The sequence below is a fragment of the Chamaea fasciata genome, unplaced genomic scaffold (assembly GCF_029207755.1).
Source record: "Chamaea fasciata isolate MVZ Bird 193981 ecotype frontalis unplaced genomic scaffold, bChaFas1.0.hap1 SCAF_3, whole genome shotgun sequence".
Lineage (NCBI taxonomy): Eukaryota > Metazoa > Chordata > Aves > Passeriformes > Sylviidae > Chamaea > Chamaea fasciata.
This window is the reverse complement of record NW_027094088.1, coordinates 87203351-87226202: the sequence shown is the minus strand read 5'-3', so window position 1 is coordinate 87226202 and position 22852 is coordinate 87203351. Positions and strand designations below refer to the sequence as shown.

General features: G+C 33.5%; 1 protein-coding gene and 1 long non-coding RNA gene across 2 annotated transcripts in view; one reads left to right on the top strand and one right to left on the bottom strand.

Moving 5' to 3' along the window:
* The window catches only part of EYS (eyes shut homolog), a 742046-nt gene that overhangs the window by 648842 nt on the left and 70352 nt on the right, over window positions 1–22852 (bottom strand). The window contains exons 7-9 of the mRNA XM_066180316.1: window positions 11091–11195; window positions 10633–10772; window positions 4023–4189 (exon numbers count right to left, since the gene is read on the bottom strand). Coding sequence (XP_066036413.1) covers window positions 4023–4189; window positions 10633–10772; window positions 11091–11195 — 412 coding nt within the window. The remainder of the gene's footprint in view (window positions 1–4022; window positions 4190–10632; window positions 10773–11090; window positions 11196–22852) is intronic.
* Window positions 4300–6483, top strand: LOC136287220 (uncharacterized). The gene is made up of 3 exons (XR_010720105.1): window positions 4300–4921; window positions 5141–5274; window positions 5836–6483. It is a non-coding gene; the product is annotated as an uncharacterized lncRNA (long non-coding RNA).

The window sequence follows — 22852 nt, the reverse complement described above, 5'->3', positions numbered from 1 at the left end:
ATAAATGTGTCTTTAAAATGACTGCAAAAAGGCAAAGACCAGACTGAAGATGTGTGTATGCTAACCTATGCTAGGAGATGACCTAGCTATATTCTGTATAAATATATATATATGTTTATCAGTATTAGTCCAAGCATATTAACAGCAATTATTCTGTATTAATTATCCCTTTTCGCAATTGAAATGTGAACTATACACACATACATGGCTGGAAAGTATATTTAGTTTCACTTTGACATTTTAGATGCACCTCTATTCTCTGCAGAAAAGCTGTTGTATAACTTATTGCAGAGGTATTCCCTAAGAAATTGGGGCATATATTCACCGATCTTCTGGAGTTGTAGAAAGGTGAGGAAAAGTATTTCTCCTCTTTCTCTAGTAAAAGAAGCCTATTATTGCTGCAGAAAACTGTGTATATCACAGTACTAACTTTATATGGCACTGTCTGCTGGGTCCTGCAGACAAACTGCATATATAGTATAGGATGAATAAACTTGTAAAAAGAAAATTAGATATAAAAAAAAATCTAATCAAACAGCTCAATTTACCCAGCTGGAAGAAGATTGAAAAAGTCAAGGATGAATAAAAGAATAGAAGGTTTAAATTTTGTGATACTCAGAAATTATCTAAATTATGTTTACTTTTCACAATCTTGCTGGCATCATGCAAAGAAGTGTTTCATATTCTAAAGCATTTTACTCTAAAATGTGTCACTTTATTCTATTGTACTGAGATTATTTAATTGTATGCACTGAAATTTGTATACTGAATACTGAAGAATGTGTTTGTAGTTCAAGTTTTACCATACACCAAACCTTATTTCTTAATGAGATATTTTCCTGCATAACAATTAATCAAATGCTGACATCAGAGCTATAGCTATTGATTAAAACATATTTTTAAAATATATTAGTTCACCATGGCATTTTAAACAGTGGTAAATCCTACAGTACAGCTTCTTCAAAAGTCTTAATCTAACAGTTCTGAGTCCTTCTTGCTGGACTTTCCTGGGAGTGTGATAAATGTAGGACTTCATCTGAACACAGTGGACTGAAGGAATGGGGAACAGGACAGGTAACGGAAACTACACCAAGTTCTAAATTATATCTTCTCACTCTGTTGTTCCTTTCCACTTAATAGAAAATAGTAAAGTATCTATTGTTTTTGTCTTATTTCAGTTAGGATTTTGGTTTTCCAAAATGTAATGTTGACTAGAAAAATATTTACAAAGGTGAAGAAAACAGAGTAATAAATTTCCCCTTGGATTTCAAAACAGGAGGGTATACTTCTTGAGGTTCTGTTTCACTTTAATTATTCATTAAATGCTTTTCACTGAGTCTTGTTAAATCAGTTCTCTCTCTTCTTCAACACAGAACAAAATCAAACAATACAGGTTCTTTAGCAGGGAAAGAAATTATTATTTTCTTTTTAATGTAGGAAAATTCTCTGTTTACTGAGGTAATGAATATTATATGTAATTTTTTTTTTCTCTCAGGTATATATAATCAAAGGTCAAGATATTCTTCTGGCATGCAGATGCAATTAGTCTATTGCATGGTATCTGCCAGATTCATATTGACAGCTACATCATCAACCCAATGGCAAGAGCAGTAATTCTTTAAAGTTATCATTTTAAAAACATGCTGATCAACTTAATGATATTGCAAACAGCACAGACTCAGCTGGAAGTGTAGCAATTAATTTGAATTAAATACAGGTTTTGTGACACTGTGATTAGAGCCACTTTAGTTGTAAGAAAAGCCTCACAAAACCAAAGGAGTAAAACTCTTAAGATTTCTTGCTGTAATTATGAAGCTCTTTGTATGCAGCCTTGCTGAGAATTATACTATATAAAGGATTAAAACTCCCTCTTCAAAACTCAAAGGAAATTTTCTGCATGTATATATATATATACACACACACATATACTTCTATGTGATGCTGCAGTCTGGAACAGTAATTTCAAAATGGGAATGATATAGAACATCCCATAGTAAGGAGACAAAAAGCTAGAAACATTTCATTCGGTTGACAGCTTATTTCCCATTTGGAAAAAAAGAATGATGGCATGCAAAACATGAGATCTTAAAAAGAGGCAGATGTTTTTGAATCTGGATATGAAAGCTGGATATTTTCTGTGATCTCCTTGTGTTAACATTACTATATCAAGCTACCACTAGAAAAATCCATTATGGCCAAAATTTAATAATTTAAAATTTAAAATTTCCTAACTAGGAAAAAAGTCTAGAGTTTTACAATAATTTAATATAAATAAAATCTAATATATATAAATTTTGACATGTCTTTGTCTTCTGCACTCATTAAGAAAGGTTTTCAATGGCTGCAATAATTTTTAAAATGGATCTCTCTAGGGTTCTTTATAACGCTTATACATTTAATTCTCCAAATATTCTCCTGACAGTTTTCTTATGTCTTCCTGAAACTACTTTGCATCAAATGCAGCTCTTGATAAACTCCTTAATAAAAAATGAGACCCATTTTAGGACAGAAATGCAATTACAAGTCTTTAGAAAAGGTGGGTGCAGTTACCTTCAACATTTCCTCTTGTATTCTTTTGTTCCTATTCGTATATTGGGAAGGGGAAATTATTTTTGTTTCACTTGCTAACAAAAACATGGGAAACAACATTGTTTTTGAGGCAGGCATAGTTTAATTATTTTTAAAAAAAATGCTTCACTGTGAGAAATACCCATGCTCTTTCAACGAGCACATACTATACAGTAAACATGCTGCACTTTGTCTTGACAAAATAACCAGTTGTGTTCTTATGGGGTCAAGTTCTCTGCTAACAAAACCGACCATTTGAGTTTCAGACCTTAATGGTATGTTTTCCTGTTCCTTAGATAAACAGACTGATCTGTCAATTAAGTTTGTATTTCAAAGACTGAAAAAGTAAGAATTAGGTGTTTTCTGTCGGAAAACTGAGTCTGGATTAGCAAGTTAAAATCAAAAGTTCTTTATTTCCACATATCTTCAGAACTACTAATTTCTCAGTAAACACTAGTGGATTTTGTAACATAAACATGGCTTTGTACTTCTATCAGAATTATTTTCCTGATAAAGAAAGGAAAGACACAGATTTAACAGTTAAATAAAGTGCCAAAATGCGGTCCAGTAATTTGATAGTAGAGTTAATACAAGGTGGAAAAAAGGAAGGATGTTTACTTCGTAATGATTCTTTGACAAAAACTCTGTATACTCTCAGCTCTGTATACTGAGAATCAATTACTTTTCTCCATGCCAACTTGGTGATTTCAGTTGTTTTTAAAGAAGATACTTTAAAAACAGAAGTGAAGTTGAAGAAATCTTTAATTGCTTCTATTTTTGTTTTGTGCACTATTGCAATCTTTTCTAAGTAGAGACACTAAAGCACACTAATTACAGTGCTTCTAACTAGGGCATGGCACAGCACAGAATAATGTCTTTCAAAATACATTTACAGATATTATGGAGAAGTTTTATTTATTCTGGATTTTGTAGAGGGAAAATAAATAATTCAGGTCTAAAACCAACTGAACTCTATTTAATAAAGAAAGCATTTCCCATTTATTTTTTCACCATATTTTATAAAATCTCATTTTCAAATATCTACAACATGTTGCAGCCCACTAAGGAGAACACATACTTTGTTTTTTTCAATAACTGAAATAATAAATTGTCATTCACATTTTAATAAGACACTCTGTGACAGAGTCCAGGGTCAAAATTATTTGCCATTTAATAAAAAAGATTATTTTTTTATGTGAGATTCTGCATAGTTGGTTTAACTTCTCTAACCAGCAAAGAGGAATATTTGTGATTCCTTCCTCTGACACTTCAGACTACACAGTTTTACTGAATGTACATCCTTATTGAAAATTAGTATTCCATGGCATTTTTTCATAAGAAAATTATATTACTGCATTAACAACACCATTTGTAATTCTTTCTTAAAGTCAAAATATCTTCATATGGCATAAAACACTTTTTGAAGGCTTGTACAGAAAGCAACATGTTAGTACCTGTATTTATTTAATCCATCTTCACATGTGGCTCCATGTTGGCACTGGTTTATCTCACAGTCATTAATATTTTCAAGGCATGTGTTTCCAGTCCATCCAAGAGCACAAACACAGTGAGACCTCTGATTTTCTTCATTGTAGAAGCAACTACCTCCATTTGCACATACCTGAAGATGAGAATTACAAATAGCTGTGTTGGGTTTGTGTGGTCAGGTTCTGGTAGGGAGAGGTGCTATAGAGGTGGTTTTTCTGAGGATCTTCCAGAAGCTTCTCCCATGCCTGACAGGTGCCAGCCAGCTCCAGGATGGACACACTGTTGGTCAGGGTCAAGCCCATCATTGATAGTAGTAGAGCCTTGGAATAACAGAGTGAAGAAGAAGGAAAAGCTTATTTCACAGATTTAATTGCAGCCAGACAAGAGCAGATAGAGAACATGTGTGAGGAACAGCTCTGCAGACATCAAGGACAGTTAAGAAGGAAGGGCAGGAGATGCTCCAGGTTTCAGAGCTGAGATTCCCCTGCAGCCCATGGTGCAGCCCATGGAAGGCCAGGGGATGCAGAGATCTACCTGCAGTCCTTGGAGGAGTCCTTTGCTGGAGCAGGTGTATGCCCAAAAGAAGGTTGTGAGCCTGTGGGAGACCCATGCTAGAGCAGCCTGTTCTTGCAGGACTGCATCCTGTGGAAGAGACTCACACTACAACAGATCAGGAAGATCTGTAGCCCTTGTGAAGGGCTCACACTGGAAATGTTTGTGGAGTACTGTCTCCCATGGGAAGGAACCTACTATGGAGCAGGGGAAGGACTCTTCTGCCTGAGGAGGAAGCAGCTGCAAAACTGATACGATGAACTGACCATAACTCCCATTCTTCATATCTGTGCACCACTGGAGGGAAGAGGAGGTAGAAAATTGGGAATAAATTTAAAATGTTGGGAAGGAGGAATGGAAGGGGGGAAGGTTCTTTTAAGAATTTAGTTCTAATTATCCTGCTCTGATTTTGTTAGTAATAAATTCAACTAATTTCCCTAAGTGAAATCTGTTTTGCCTGTGATAGTAATCATTATGTGGTCTTTTCCTGTCCTTCTCTCAATTCATAAGCAATTTTCTCTCCCCTGTCCAGTTGCAGGGGGCACTGATGGAGTGGCTACGATGAGCACCTGGCACCTGGCCTGGGTCAAACTGCCACATACATGAAGACATTTTTCATTACAAATTGAATTTTCTTCCTCAGGAGTTTAATGGAATAAGCCATTGGTAATAAATATGGTTATTTAATATTTTTACATTGTAATACTAAAAAAGATACATCTCCAAGAACCTAAAATACTGAATGTTATTAAATCAATATATCAATTTGCTGTTCAGTCAGTAAAAGGCCTTTATGTCTTAATTTAATGGTACCATTTTTACAACTGCCCTTAAAATGTGCTTGTTTTAGGGGAGACAATAGTGAACTAGTCTGTTATTTTTCCATTGAAATAGTAGAGCAACTGTTCCTATGCTGTATAATTTAGCTTAATGTGTGGCTATCAGGAAAAGATTGATTTTTAAAAATTTTAATTACAATGCTGATTCAATCTATCCTTGAATCCTTTATATGTTTATAAATTACATCTATGCTGTGGGAAAATTAGAAGCTGCTATATTTTCAATTTGCAGATATTGAAAGATTAGTAAATTAAGACTGCAACAGCTATTTTCCTTTTTGTTTTTAAATGCTAATATTATTTGCTAAACCAGTATTTCCTGTATTGTTCAACGTTTACAGAAAGTTATTAGTCTGAATTAATTTTTCTTTCCTCATTTTACTTATAGGTTCCATGAAAATTTTGCCAGTATGAAGACAGATAACTACATATTCATGTCAAAGCAATTAAGACCCCTCCTTCTAATCAATTGGTTTTTAAAGAAAATGGTGTCTAGAAGATAAGTTAATGCACTAGTACTTCAGTTTGATTGAGTCTGAATCTCTTTTTAGTGTCATTAAGAGCTGTAATAATAACAGTCCTTGGCAGAAATATTCTAATATTCATTTCCCTTTGTTAAGTTTTAAATTAACCTTAAAATGAAGAGATTTTTGTTATGCTCCCTGTGCTGAATTTCAGGCTTATCTTGGGATACTTATTCAATATGACAACATCTTGAATAAAAATGTAGTACAACATAAATGCAGAAAACCCCTTCTATGTGAATTGTATGGGAGTTTTTATCTTTATTTTTTATTATTTTTATGTGTTTTCTTACTGTTGTATTTGTATGTTTCTGCTGGATTTTTTCCTGATGCTTACTATATTCTCAATGCTCAAATAGGTCAAATAAGCTTATACTCAAGAAAACCATCCAGAAAACCATAGACAATTAAGACAAATATTTCAGTATTGCCACAACATTATGTTTAATTTATTCTTATGTCATTTTGATACATTAAATTGTGAAGAAAGGTGCTATCCTTTAAGATGTTTGTGTAATCTAAAGGTTTAAATTGAAATGAAAGCTCTGGAATGTATTTAAATACAAATCCTCTGTTTCAACAGACCATAAACAGGTCGATTCTCATCAGTCTGACCATCATACTTCTGTCTACGGCAAATACTTCAACAGATCTTTTTATGTAGTCATGATAAAATGTAAGAATCACTTTCTTCCAAAATCAACCAGATTTTATTTCAGCTAGGGAATATAATTAGTCCTTAGAGGATTTTATTCTTCTCCTATCTTTCCTCTGCAGGAATTGAGGGATATAACCCTATTATATGTCTCTTTTTTGTCTAAGTGTCTTGTGTTGTCAAATGCTCGAGATAAGAAAACAGTTATTATTTCCAACCCCTCTTTCATCTCACATTTCACAGAATTCTCTGCCGTTTGAATCAAACTGCATTTTACTTATATATAAAAAAACCCTTCACACATATACAATAAGTATATTTCCCCCAAGCATATAATTTTACTACAGTCTTCAGGTTTTATTACTGCAAAGTGAATTGTACCTGAGTGTTCAAATTTTTCTAGAAGTGCAATTTTATTTAATCTGCCCTATATTCTTTCCTAGACAGGAGGTACACTAAGCAAGTAGATAAAATGTTTGTCTTAAAAATAACGAAAACAGAAGTTGCCTTAATTTTACAGATGAAGACACTTTGTAAAAATGCACAGCATGTAAGGACCAGAACAAACATGGAAGTGGTAGCTCCTATCAACACTAAATATATACTGAGCATGTAGAGATTTCCATTGAAAATGTTGGAACTATGGTCTTGACTACAAGTGCAATATGAGATCCTGCTTCATAAATAGAGAAAACTTACAAGTAAAATATGCCAGTGGAGTTCAATAAACTTCAGTATTATAAGGCTGTAGATAGACACAGAGAGGAACTTTCAGATGTGGTTAAGTTCCTAACTCATATGGGAATTATTTTTGAGAAACTAAGCTGATGTCTGCTAAGTGCATCTGTTTACATCTTAAAATTTAAAAGAAAATGAAAAATAATTGAAAAATACTTTTTACTTCCTATGCTTCCTTTTTAAAAAAAATCAGCATTGGTCAACATCTTGGAGTTCCCATAGTTTATGGTTACACTTTCAAATTTTTCATAGTAAGAGCTAAAGGAAACTGATTTTTTAAGCTTACTCACAGAATTTTGAAAAAGAAATTTTTTAAGAGAAAAAATAAAATTCTTAAATATAGTGTAGCTAAAAAGTAGTCACACATAGAGTCATAGAATTAGGCTGGAAAAGACCTTCAAGATCATTGAGTCTAACCCTTGATCAAACACCACCATTTCAGCTAAACTGTAGCATTAAGTCTCATATCCAGTTGTTCCTTGAACACCTGCAGGAGCAGTGTCTCTACCACCTCATTGGGCAGTCTATTCCAAAGTTTCTCTGAAGAAATTCTTCCAGATATCCAACCTTAACCACCCCTGGTGCAGCTTGAGGCTGTGTCCTCTTGTCCTGTTGCTGGCTGCCTGGGAGAAGAGCCGAGCCCCACCTGGCTACAACCTCCTTTCATGTAGTTGTAGAGAGGGATAAGGTCTCCCCTGAGACTCTTTTTCTTCAACCTAAACAACCCCACCTCCCTCAGCTGCCCCACATAATACTTCCTTTCCGGACCCTTCACCAGCTCTGTTGCCTTTTTCTGGATACACTCCAACCCCTCAATATCTTTCTTAAAGTGAGGGGCCCAGAACACCTTAGAATGCCTCCACATTTGTGATTGTTCGGGTCTCAGGTGGACTTTCAAGGCATGTAAACTATTCATAATGATTTATAATCTAACCAAGGCTTGCTTTTCCATAAAAGGTTGGACTAGATGGTCTTATGAGATCCCTTCAATCCTGGGCTGTTTTATTCTTCTGTGATTCTGTTACTTAGGCCTATCATGTTACACTACAATTATTTGTTATTATGAGTGATCTTATCAATCTTCTATGACCTCCTGTTGATAAAAATATTAAAGTTTGTAGTATATATTGAGTATTAAATTGGAAAAATAAATATATTTCTTTATTCCTTTTCATGTCTACCTGAGTACATTACAGAAAAAAAGGCATTATAACACAAAGTGGCTAAATTTGGTCCTGTTGGAAGTCATTAATTTAAAGATGACAAAATTTTGATTTATTTAGAGTTCCTTCATAATTCTTGGTCCAGAGCAAGCAGGCATCCTCATTACAAAGTTAAGATTTGATTTTGAAGTTTCAATGAAGATATCCCATATTAATCCGTTCACCACAATTTTTTTTTAATATTTATTTGGAAAAAAAAAAAGAAATTATAAACAACTGTAGTGCATTAATTTATGACTGGGAAAGAAAAAAACCCAATGCATTATTATCATTATATATCTATACAGAGACAAAAGATTAATTACATTAATTGCATTATTTAGATTAATTACACCTATTTTTTGCTCATGAGGAAAATATTCCAAATAGTAGCATTCTTTTCAATGTATTTTGCTGAATACACAGAGGTAAAGCAGTTAAGCAAATTGAGGTACCACTGGAAATGTAAAAGAAATGAAAGGATGCAAAAATATATACTTATTTCCCATCCACAACAAATAAATTAAGAATTAAATGATGAATAATGGAATTTGACTAATATTAATCTTTAATTTCATAAATGTACTTAAATATTTGTTTGAATACAGCCTTTGTTTCTTCCAATGAGGAAATGATATAATTTTAATGATCTGTAGGCTAAGAAAACAGATAAAACTCAAGTATATAGTTCCATAATTTTATTTTCTATTCCTTTTCTCATTAGAAAAACTAGTATTTATTCACATTATGCCCAAATCAAGCGTCTCATACAGTGAGTGTATATTGAGAAATATATTTATATATAAAATTACTTTTTTCTCCTGTGACATTTATGATAGTCTATTAAATGTTTGTATGAATAAATTGAATATGTCTGAGGGATTTTAAGCAAATAGTACAGTAAAATGTTTAACTATCTGCCGTCAGCATCCTTGACACACCACCACTTCCCGTTATTAACTAGCCGTAATGATAATTGCACCATTGTGATGCTATGCTACATACAACATATTTGCACTCAGTATGACACTTTAAACCATAAAAATGTTAAAATTTACCACGTGCTGAACAATTTAAGTATAATCATTTGATCCAGTGAGTTTTTCAGTGCTATATTTTATATTCACTGATAAGTGTCTACCCATGGACTTCAAGGTGACATAAATATTGATTGTTCTTTATAAATATGTTGCTCACTATGCATAGTGTATTTTTATGGTGCATGTATTTCAAAAAAGGAATTGATAAAGCCTGTAAAACACACATTATTGTGTTTGTGTAATTGTTTGGAAGGGTATACAGCATTATGTACAGAGCTTTCAAAATAATCATCATAGTAAAAAAGTGCAGCAGTATTTTAGATTGACCCATACCGAAGTCTCATTGTCCACCCTGATATGAATGATTCCTACCCAAATTTAGTTGAAAGGGTCACTAAAGGATAGTGCGAAGGATACAACAATGGCATTTCTTCTAGAAAACTTTGAAAATGAAAAAGCAGTATTCATTTACATATGCTGTTAGTATTGAAGACAAACTTGCAAGACAAATTTAGATGTTTTCTAACTGCATTTTCATCTCCCACTGAAGTGTAATTAGTCTTGCTTTTTTGTTGTTGAATGTGTTTTTTATTTTTGTTTGTAATGGAAATAAAACTTTTTTTTTTCTTTCTGTGCACTGCTGTACCATCAGCCTTCTATCTGCTAACTTTTAAACATATCAAAGATTGCTAAAAGACTTTGTGTAAAGTTCTTCAAGTTTCATAATATAGCAGCAGCAAGTAGGGGGAAGAAGGAGACATCAGTGACTAAACCTATAAAGAACAAGAAAGTAAAGCTCAGACATTACATGGTTTGCTGGACAATGACCAGACTAGTCAGATCACACACTTTTATATGCATAAGTTACACAGAAAAAAAAGGAATATTAGCATGAGGATATATCAAGAATGAGTACTATGTTTAGGAAACCCACGTGAAATGAGGCTTCATCAGCTCACTGCCATTAGAATAAGTTGTTTGATTTCTCAAAAAATGCTGAGGGGAATATATATTGCTTTATCCTACCTCTGTGCTTCCAATACATGGCGATAAACATGTGTAATTAAATCCATGAGATTTATCCATACACAGTGCTCCTGGGGCGCAGCTTATATTGTTGAATAGGCAGGCATCAATATCGAGTTCACATCTTTCACCTTCAAAACCTGCACCACAAAGAGAATGTTTAATCACAGTTCATTCAGAATATTGACATTATGTCTGTTCAGGGTGTTAGCAGTTAACACCACTCTACTAGAGTTATTTGGCAGTTTTATTCCCTGAACAAAGAGAAAAAGTGCTTTTCTTCATAAAAATGTTCACTGCATTTGTTGAGATACATTGTTATTTTTATGTTGCTATTTCCTAACATAAATATTTGGATGACTTTTTTTTTTTTTTTTTTTTTTTTTTGTTTTTTGTTTTGTTTTGTTTTGTTTTGTTTTGTTTTTGTTAGAAAATAGAACAGATTACCAATGGCTCACCTATAGGGCAAGTGCACATAAAATGATCTTCATAGCCAATACATGTTCCTCCATTTTCACACGAATTGGAACCACAGTTGTCAATTTGCACCTCACAGAATTCTCCTGAGGTAGGAAAAAAAAAAGTCCTAAAAAGATTAGGAATTAATATCACATTCTTAAGGAAATTCTGTAAGTCATAATAGTAATATTGAGAGAAAATCTTTCTTTAAATAAGATCTCTGGAATATTGGTTAAAGATCTTGTGTATGTTTTCAGACTCTTTTTCACTCACACATACGAAAAATAGATCTCAGTGTTTCTAAAAGAAAGTAAAACCAAAAATACTTTCTTGGCATTTGAAACAATTTAGGATGCATTCAGCAAGGGATTCAGGTCTGAAGAGGGTGGATTTTCCCAGGAAATAATCAACTGAGAGGGAGGTAATGCCGTTGTATTTTCTTCTTTTTCCTGTTGCATTAAATATCAACCCTGATATTTACTCAAGACCTTTGAATCTATTATATACGTATTTCATTATGTATTTTCTGAGCTCTGTTTTAACTAGGAAAAAGTTAATCCACATTTATCTGAGGCAACCTTTAGTGTGATTCACTGAATGACTTGCCCATTTAGCTGAAAACTGTTTTTTAGCCCAATAAGAAAAAATAATTTAACTTGTAACTGGACAGTTCTAAAAAAAAATGTACTGAAGAGAAATACATTTCTGGAAATGTGATATGAGTTAATAAAGAAGACCATCAGGTTTACCGTTAGTCTTGGAAAACAAGTAGATTTAACAAAAACAAAGCACTTTCACTTTTTATTCTTACTCTTTTTGGTTCTGAAAACAATTTAATTAATTCTGTGTACACATTTTTGATCTTTTTCCTTGTTATTGACGTGCTTTGTTTCATTTTCCTTGATTTTTATTTTAATTTACTATTTTTACAGCAGGAATTCTGGGGAGGGGCAGCAGTTTCCAAATTTAGAAAAGATAAAGAATAGAGAAAATAGGAAAAAAACTTTACTGCTGAGAAAACTAGAAGAAGGTACAGGGATTTTGAGATATTTTGAAGAGGAAAACTTCAGGAAATACAATAACTGTAAATTATTCGTGTTTTTGCCACGTACTTGCTTGTAATCAGTGTTACTTTATGGCTTAAGCAGAAAACACAGAACAGCTATACAGGAGAAAAATGTTTGGGAGGAATATATAAGAAATGTGAATAATTTCTTAAATCAGACAATATGTGCTGAGTCAGGAGTTTGGATTTTGAGTCAGCAGTAAGGATTTTATTTGAAATTCTTTGTATGTCAAAAAAAAAAGGAAATAAATTTACTTCAAATAATGAAATTGTTTTAAAAAGTCTCATCATCTGTCCTTTTGATCTAAAGTGAGAGACATCAGGAGAACACAAATTATTAGGATAAAATTTGGTAAGAAAATGACTATGTATCTCCTTCAGTATTTTCTGCCAATTTCATTTCACTTTCAGTGTGGTGGAATGGAGTGCCAAATTAAGACCTAGAAGACTGCTTTTTATGGACTTCTGTAAATGCAAACAGGAAAGCACTGTGATTTGTTGGTCAAAAATCTCTATATTGGGCCGACAGGTGCTGAACTACAAGTACAATCTCATGTATTTACAGAGAGGTTGATGAGCATGTTTTAAGGATTTTTAATAGCTATTTTATCATTTCACTCCTCAGTTAAAAACTGCCCACTGATAACATCCATCAAATTTTTAACAGCCAAGATTATATTTTACTCTAATTTATAAAGTTTACTGAGTGAAAAACATTTTTAAATAGTATGAAATAATAGAGAACATAGGAAAATGGGAAATTAGATACTTCTTGCTATTTATTATTATAATACATAATGTTACATTTACAAGATGTAACTCTAATTACTCTAATTTGCTCTGTTCATATTGACTCAAATGGTAACCCAAAGTATCTGCATTTCTGGGGAGATTTCATCATGATTAATACTTTTAGAAAGCCACTTTTTCTGTAATAGTGGCCAGCAAAAAGGTATGCTTACACATAAATAGATATTTTCATTCCAAAAGCAACTGAATGTGCTGAGAAAGTTGCAATCTCCTAGGAATTGTGGGGTTTGTTTGGTTTTGTTTTTCTTAATGAGGCATGGAAGGCAAAATTAGGAGGAAAAAAAACTGGGAAAAACTTCAACTCAGTATGTATTTTGGATCAATTTTTTCATGTTTATTCAAGAGGATGGAATTGTCTTGTCCAAGAAACCCTTATGAATAAATATTAGTTCAACCCAAAAAGCTTTCAGAATTATTTTGCTATAAATCTGAATTTCTTATAGTGGCTGTATCCTTCAATCAAACTTTATGACTTTTCCCCACCACACTGAGGTCAAGAAAACCTAGTAACTCAAAACGGTAATAAAATTTATTGGAATCTGAATACTGCTGAGAAATGCATAATTTATGGTATTAAAGTCTGATTAAGTAATAAATGGATATCAGGAGAAATCTCCACAGTAATCCACTTAGCTTTTAATGCCTAATTATCACTTCATAGTGAGTAAGGGCTGAGTAATTGAGAAATGCAGTGCTTAGAGAACTCAAAAAAGATTTTTGTGCACAATTAAGCATGTTATTCTTCTATCAGGAATAACTTCAGCAGACCCAAGGAACAAAGAGAAAAAAACCAAATTTTACAACATTAGAAGGAGGCAAAAAAAATTGATTAAATTCTACTCTTTCATTGTTTATTTCCGTAAATGACCTTATATATTATTTATCTAAGGACGTGTTCTTAAAAGTTAAAATGTTTAATATTTTTTCTTAATTTTCTTTTACTACCAATGTATTTACAGGAATCTTTCTTGTCCTCATTGATTACTGCTCCTTTAATTTCCAGCTTCGCTTTGGCTTTTTGAACTCCATCCATACACACACACATATAAGCTCTCTATGTTCCTTTTATGCAGCTTCCAACTTCCACCTTCTGTGGAATTTTTACTTTACTGTGGGATGAGATATTTAATTGCATTAACACACTAAACCTAAAAGAATATACCTTGCTTCTCATCTGTGTATTTATTAGCTTAGAATCCATGATAATCTAAAATAACTACATAGCTTTGGAGTTCATACCAGCCAGCTAAGAAACAGATAAATTAGTGTACTTGTGTCTATACCTGATAATAAACTCACTAGTTTATTTCATTAAATAACCACAAATAACCCAATCCAGGTAAAATTCACCTAAGAAATCTAAAGAGACTAAACTGTGACATTGCTGAAGCAACATCACTAGAGTGAGAAACCTTTTAAATGGACTTTGGGACCAGAATAAGGACAGGTGGCAAATTCAATACAAATTCCAAAAGTAAACTGAGGAGTTTTTTCCCCATAAACCTGCAGAACAACACTGCCTTTTCTAGTAATGGACCATAAACTTTGCATTGAATTTGCAAGAACTGAGGATCATCAGACTTTCCTTCAGTGATATTTTTACTTGGCCTAATTGTGACAATAGTTTTTTTCTTCTGATTTACTATACTTTTGTTTATCTTTATATGGAATAGCCACAGGTTGAAATAAGCAGGAACAAGTAGAGGTTATAAATACAATTATATTTACTAGTCTACTGCAGTGCTGTATACAAATACAGGGCTGGTACCATAACAAGAGACCTTGAGAAATAGAGATATAGGATGTGATTGGAGGGACACTGCCTGATCAGAAATGGGAGACCCCATAACAATTGGGAACTCATCAGTGCCCAGTTAAAGAATGAAGACCTGGAGCTGGGCAAAACTGATCTGAAGGCTAAAAAGGGCAAAGAAATTTTATTTAGTATACTTTAGACCCACCATAAAATGTAAATTAACATCTGAAATAGAACTGCAGTCCAATGAAAAAAAAAAGTGTAAGTGGACATATAGAAATGACCCCAGGTGGATCCTGGAGATGAAGAAGAAATAAATGTCACATTCCTTCCAGGGAAGGACTATAGATTCTGCAACACTGCTCCCAACAACAGCATAATGAAACCACTGACCTTAAGACCTGGTGGAGGAGGAAAAAGCGTGAGTATAGTACCATAAAAAGGGAAAGAAATCTGTGTTAAAGCTGCATTTTTAACTCATTTTCTGCAGCAATTACATTTCCCCTGATCACAATTTTAATTTTAATATTACAGTTACATTATCAATATATTTTTGGCCTTACTTGCATATATGGTATACTTCTACCCTGCACATAACAAAGATTTTCAATATAACAGAATCCTCTAGAGGCTTATGTACCATTAATTCTGACTTTATCAAGTAACTTCCTGAGGGTTCTTAAAAAGCATATAACTCACAGTTGCATCCTATATTGCACAGTGCAATAAAGCTAGCACTTCTAAATTGTTTCATTTTTAATTGACCCAAACATTTTAACCTATAAAACAGAATTTGTGTTCCTTCGGACTTTGGCTGCACTTTCAGTTGCTAGATATATTTTTTAGTTTTATGTGATCTGCTTTAGTCCATTTTTGTATTCTGCATTAGTCTATTTTTGTACTTCCACTTTCAGTTTAATATTATCTTTTTCGTTTTTTTCAGAAACTGTGTAACAAACAGTGTACTAATAATGAGTGCATAGAAATTATCTACAGCAAACATTTTTAATTTGCTATTTCATATGGTAACAAGTTTATCAAACAAAAAGAATACATGACCTAACACTTCTTTTCAGTGTACAAGTACTGGATTGTATCATAATTATTTTTAAATGTTTTTTTCTCCAAAGTAATTTTATGAAGCTATAATTCTAGACTTTTTTTTTGTATGTTTTCTTGTTTCCTGACTGTGAAGGTATTTGTAAAACCCACTTAGATTCATTGCATATGTACGCACATGCTGAAATAATCACTAAACCATTATTTTTCAACCATTCAAACCAAGAAGATAGTAGGGAACTTCAAAAACTATGCTCTCTGGCAGAGCATGGACAGTAGAGGTTCACTCTCTGAAATGTTGACGTTTATATCCATGCATTTTAAGTCATGAAAAATTCCAGTTTTGTTGTATGATTTGTCTCATCCTGAATTCAGTCCAATAAAGGTCATATGACTGGAGCTCTCTAAAATTCTCAGTTCTTTCCATGAGATCAGAGTGAAAAGCCTGGTACAGACATAGTAAGCACTAAAAAATTACGTGTTTTATTCCACTTCTTGGTATTTTTTATTTATTTATTTATTTTCAAACACACTAAATCCACTTACAGTAATATTTATTGAAACCACTAGAAGTTCAAAGACAGGTTTCCATGGATTCTAAATATCTCCCTATTTTCACTTGGAGTTGTGAAGAACTGGGCAATAAATGCATTCCTAGATAAATCTAGGTATAGTGATAAATCTTAGTCGTTTTCTAAGTAATTTCAGTGAAAGAGAAAAGGATTTTAAAAATAGCAGAAATAAAGAACTGATCTGACATTCACACTTGTAGGTGTTAATAGTTCTTCCTGACAGTTGAACAATCAAGCTTAAAATACTTGGTTTTGACTTTAGGAAAAACTCTTTTATAGGATAGTTAGCATAAATATTCAAATGAAGACTTATTTAAGATTATTATGTGCATTTTCCCAGTCTTCTTAGAGAAAAAATATAGTTACATACTGATTAAAAAATATTGTATCTACAGCTGAACATTAAAGAAAGGATAATTTATTGTTCTCATTGGTGGAAGCATTTTTGCTATAGGTGGGTTGAGGAGACTTGAAACTGGAAAATCTTCACTGACTATAGATGAAATCTAGACAACATGTTTAGACTAAATTATTAAAGTTTAGAAATTTAAAGTACATGATATTGAAATAGCTCATTCATTGATTACCACTACCATATTCCTGTATTAATAAAAAAAAAATTAAAATTATACAGCCATCAAAAATGGCAGCTGGCATCAGAATGAACATATTTATCTACAGTAGTATTTGAAAAATAATCTAAAAATATTTATTTTGTTGAAATCTGCTGGTTTAAAATTTTTTTTCAGTTATTTTGCTTCCAAAATTCCTTTGTATTTCCATTTTAGGATGGTGTTTCATAAATCCTTGTGAAGAAGAGTTATTCTTCTGAGAAAAAGAAATTAAATAAGGTAAAACCAATAACAATGTGATAATTTTCTAATGACACAGCTTTTCTCATGAACGAATAAAGGGGATAGTTTCCATTAGCTCATGAAAAACAAGGATTTACTGGGGTTGGAGATAACAATTCTGAGACTGGAATTCATCATGCACTAAGTCTGACTAGATTTTTATTAGGTGTAAGTGATTAGGCACATTTACACCATATCATGGGATGGCGTTCTACAAAACTATTTCCTCTTTTGGGAAAGCAACATAACTTTTTCAACATAAAGGCACACATGTCCCAATAGGTAAAGCAACCAAAGTAAAACCCCTAGGTTTGTTAAGTACCGTCCCAGCTTCATAGTCTAAGGGGGTACAAACTATAATACGAACATTTTCCAGTTCAAGTGAACATTATTATGCTTATTTTCAAAATTTACTAGCTGTCATAATTTATTTACATGGACCTGAATTTCAATCTTTTTGAAAAGATCAAAAAGACTTCCACTGATCAGTCAGCTTATGACTTATTGCAGTTGTCTACAACTGCATGAATTATATACGGTCAGATATTCTCAAATGTTAAATATGCAGTTAAATTTTTACCTTCTACTAGATTAGAATGCAACTAATCATTTAAGGGCGCTTAGAAAGTTCTTTCTGAAAGCTTCTCTGCAACTGTTGTTTGAGCACAGTCTTTAGCTGAGTTACCTTTTTACAGAATGACTTTCAATTTGTTTGAGATGTATTTTAATAACCTTGGCTCTTAAATGAACTCATTATTCTGGAACATACAATTAGACTTTTTGACCATTTAATAGATTATCTGTCCTTTCTCTTAGCTGCATTCAGGATTTAGCTGGGAATCTGGTCATAAAGATTCATCTCTTGGTAAAGTCTTTTTCAGACCTGTCTTTCATGGTCTCTTATCCTCTTGTGAAGGTGTTGTTTGTTTCTTTGTTTTGTTGGGCAAAGTGCCCTTTACATGTCTCATTAAAAAATCTGGTTCTTATAAAAACCACAAAAGGATACTAGGAGAATATGCAAAACAATTTTCATTCCTGGAACACAGAAATTTCATCTAGTTTGAACATTTTTCACTCATTGTAAGTTAAATTTGAAATAATACAGAACAATCATTCACAGAGACACTCACTGAGAGAGGGCAGATTCCAGAAAGAGTATCTCACCCAGCCTGGATAAAAAGTGCCATACTTTCAGGTTCCTCTGCTCTCTGGAATACACTTGAACATCACCCTTGGGTTCCAGAGAAGATGTGGGGATTTTTAAGATTTAGAAATTATTCCTTGGAAAATTGAGTCTAATTATTTAGATACAAGAACTGTGGTTTGAGAATAGGATAATGGTTTATGAGCCAGGAGTAAAGGTAAATGTCAGTGCAGTGAGGCAACAGTCCAAATTTGGGTGGGTGACACAAAGATTGATCGTGGGATAATAGAATAGCTTGGGTTGGAAGAGACCTTTAAAGATCATTTAATCAAAGCCTCCTGCAATGAGCAGGGACACCTTTAACTCAGGTTGCTCAGAATCCAGTTCAAATTGTCCTTGAATGCTTCCACAGATGAGGCATCTATCTCATCTCTGGGTAACCTGGTCCAGTGTTTCACAACTCTCATTCGGAAAAATTTCTTCCTTATATGTAGTGTAAATTTTTTGCTTTTCAATTTAAAGCCTTTACCCTGTCACTTATTGCTACAGACCCCTGTAAAAAGTTCTCTTTCAGATTTTTTGTAAGCTGGAGTATTGAAATGCCTCAATAAGGTGTTTAGAGAATCTTCTCTTCTCTAAGCTGAACAGCCCCAACCCTCTTAAAATTTCCTCATAGGAGAATTGTTCCAGTTCTCTCCATTGGCTCCATGTTCTTCCTGCACTGAGGGCTATAGGACTGGATGTAGCATTCTGATGTAAATTCAATATTATCTAATGTTCTTTTCTGAAATGTTCTTATCTGAAACGTAAATTAAACCTCCTGTACAGAGTTTATACTAAATTGGTGGCAAATTCTGAGGAGAAAGGTATAATAAAAACAAATCTTAAGAAGTTAAAGATTTTGAAAGAACATGTGTCTAAAGTGACATACATACATCTCAGCAAATAGAAATGGAGGCAAGCATATTGCAGAAAAAGTAAACTTGAACTATTCAGAGAGTCCAAGAGTGAGGACTAAAGTATATATGTTGCTGCTGAATGTAAGTTTGTGATATGACTCAGGATAAAAAACCCAAATCAACAAAACCAAAAAAAATGATAGGTCTTAAAATGCCTAAGAAGTCTGTTTATGCGACAAGAAAAATATACATTAATAAGAGACATCATCAACACAAATGAAGCCATGCTTTAAGTCTCTAAAAAAGTGGTATTGTATTTCAACAGAATGCATTTGATTTTTTTTTTAATAGAAGGAACAACTACTGCACACAAAAGTTGAAATATAGCATAAGAAAGTCCAGATTATTTAGTTCATATATTGACATTATTCCAGCTTCAGTGGAGATACAATAGGCTATGCCAGCTAATGTTGTTGTACATTGAGTCTGAAAAAAAAGGAAGCAGTGTGTGACTAGCCTGATTACCCACATTTTAAAGAGGAAATTTGGTATTCCAAGCTAAAAGATGTAAGTCTGAGGTCTTATAAAGAATTAAAACAGAGCTACAGAGATCAGCTTTGTTAATGAAAACAGTCCCTAGATCTACACTACAGTGTTATTAATCTTTCCACTACACTACATATTTTTAAATGTGCTATAATTATATCTACACTGCACACCTTATCATGTTTTAAACCCATTAGTGTGATAGGTGATTTATAATGCTGCTGACAATTTTGGTACCTTGGTAAGATCTGAAATGGTATACTTGGCTGAGTAAACACAGGTTCAGCTGAGAAGCAGAAAATAATGTCTTTATAGTCATTAGAGTTAATGAAGTTTTTTAAGCACTTCAATTTGTTCAGAAGACTTTTTGACTGATATTGCATAAAAGTCCTACATCCCTCATTTTTCCTATTGATAATGTGATTTTTTGGGGGGTGATATACAGCTATTTGAATTTTCCCTATCTAGCCAACTACCTCTCTGAGTGTTTAGAGAAAGATACATTACCCTTGTCACTATCAGCAGATTTATATATTTGGGAATGAGAATGAAAAATGAAGTGATGTTCTCAATAAGAGACAGACTATCCACAGAGAGAGAAAAAAAAAAAAACCCTTTTAAGTTTTACTCTGAATGAATGAAAAAGGAAAGGATAGACAACAATAGCTGTAAACCCAGAAGAGTGAGACAAATTAAAGAAAATCAGTGCAGTTCTAGCTCCCTGAAAGATAAATCTTCGAGTTGTATACCTTAATAAAATGAGGCATGATAGATGGTAGGAAGTGGGAAGCAGGAGAATAAAATGGTAGGCTGTTTAACATGCACCTGGACTTGAGGTGAGACTTTCATAAGAATATACTGTGAATAGGAAACCCTTCTGCTATGTCCCTGAAACTTTGTTACTTTCTAAATATTCAGTCAATGATGTAAAATATCTCTTTAGTTTGAGTTTTGGGCTCATAGTCCCAGAAAATCAAGTAGCTTGTACTTGTCTTAAAAAATTCAAGGTTGATAGAGGTGGGTGAAAGTAATTTTTGGAGTTTGTGAGCAGATGTAGCTGTCTGGAGGATTCCATATGCCAAGTTTAAGGGCATATTTTAATGCATGTCTTCCAGTTGAGAACTTTACTAATTATATGCTTAGAAATCCAAACCTTGAAACAGCCTTACTTCTTAAAAAAACATCATCTTTAAGTTTACCATAACTATTCTTAATGAACAAAAATTCCATCAAAATTCCTACTTATTCCAATGGGCAAAATATATTATGCACAGCAAATTAAATCAGAAACTGAACTTTTAGGAAATATGAACATACTCATAGATATCTCCCTGCACCGGGAGCATTTTTTTGTATTTTAAAAGCAGGTAGAACTTAAATACTGATATTACATTTTACCTTGGATTTTCATGCAGAATGTTTTTATCGTCATTTGGCTTTTCATGCAATTGCTGCATTCCAAAATAATGGAAGATTTTCCAGCACAAAAATTTCAATAGCCTTAATATTTTGTTAGGAAATCAAGACCCGAGAAAAAATTGTTGACTTGAACTACTGTAGATCACAGTCAGCTTGGAGTATGCTACAACATCACTAGCCCTAGCCCTCACTTATTGTTCAGAAGTTTGTCTCCTTCAAATTAAATATTATGTCAGTATGGATAATGCGTCCTTTTTATTTTTTCATTGTGTACTTCTCTATCCTTTCATTACAATTAGTACAGTCGAATGCCTTAGATGGACTGAAACTGTTGCGTTTTCACATAATTCATCTTGCTATAATCTTAGGTAAGAGGTCTTTGTAAGGATTCTTGGAACACACCTTCTGGTGAGGCATCACCTTGAGTCCTGAGTGCGGTTTTGGGCACAACAATATGAGAATAATATAAAGCTATAGAAGGTATTTGCCCTCCAAAGGAGGACCACAAAGAGGTGAAAGGGCCTAGAAGGGAAACCATATGAGGAGCAGCTGAGATCACTTGGTCTGTTCAGAAGGGACTGAGGGGAGACCTCAATGTGATTTTCAACATCTTCATGAGGGGAAGAGAAAGGGTAGGTACTAATCTCTTCTCTCTGGTGACCAGTGACAGAACTCAAGTGAAGTACATGAAACTGAGTTGAGGAAGGTTTAGGTTGAATATTAGGAGAAGGTTCCTCCCCCAAAGGGAACAGGATCCCCAGGGAAGTGGTCACAGCGCCAAGCCTGACAGTACTGAAGATGTGTTTGTAAAAATTTCTCGGGCACGAGGTGTGATTTTTGGTGTGGTCCTGTGCAGAGCCAGGACTTGGGCATGGTGATCTTTGGGGGTCCCTTCCAATTCAGTACATGCTATCATTCTGACTTATAGAGCTGGTATAACCCTTGCTTTTCCTTGGACTTTAACTGGCATTGGGAGAGACCTGCATTGGGAGCAAATTTAAAGGAACAGACTAGCTAAAACCATTTTCCTTTCACCCTAATTTATGCTATGTGGACACTGCTTCTAAAAGGCATTTTAAAAAGCAAAGTTTATGGGATGAAGAGGGTTAGAATGAGAAGTACTTCAGCTGTTATTATTGCTTTCTGTCAGTTATCTCTAAAAGTTCTTCTTTAATAAAAAATTGAATCTTCTGAAAAGCAACACACTGTTTCCTTTTTATTCACCTATGAATGTAAGTATTCTGAGTAAATTCCTGTAGCACTATGTAACAAGTGACTCCTTTTATTCTATTATTTCACTAGATGGTCGTTGATGTTTGGGATCTATGTGCCCTAACCATTTCTCTTTCAGAGGTGACAATGGCAATAATATATAAAGTGCAATGTTAAAATGACCAACGTCTGTTGCTGAGGCAGATACTACTGTGTAATTCCAGTTCACTCCTGTGCCATAGGGACCTCCCACGATGCTTCAAAAATACCTTTACTTGCTCACCTTTACTATAGGGATCAGGGCTGTGGGGAAAAAAAAAAAAAGAAAGAAAAAAAAATACTATTCTTTTTATCTATTAGAGTTTTGAGACTTATGATATTACCACTGTACTTCGACATGAAACAGAGACTTTCCCTATTTATC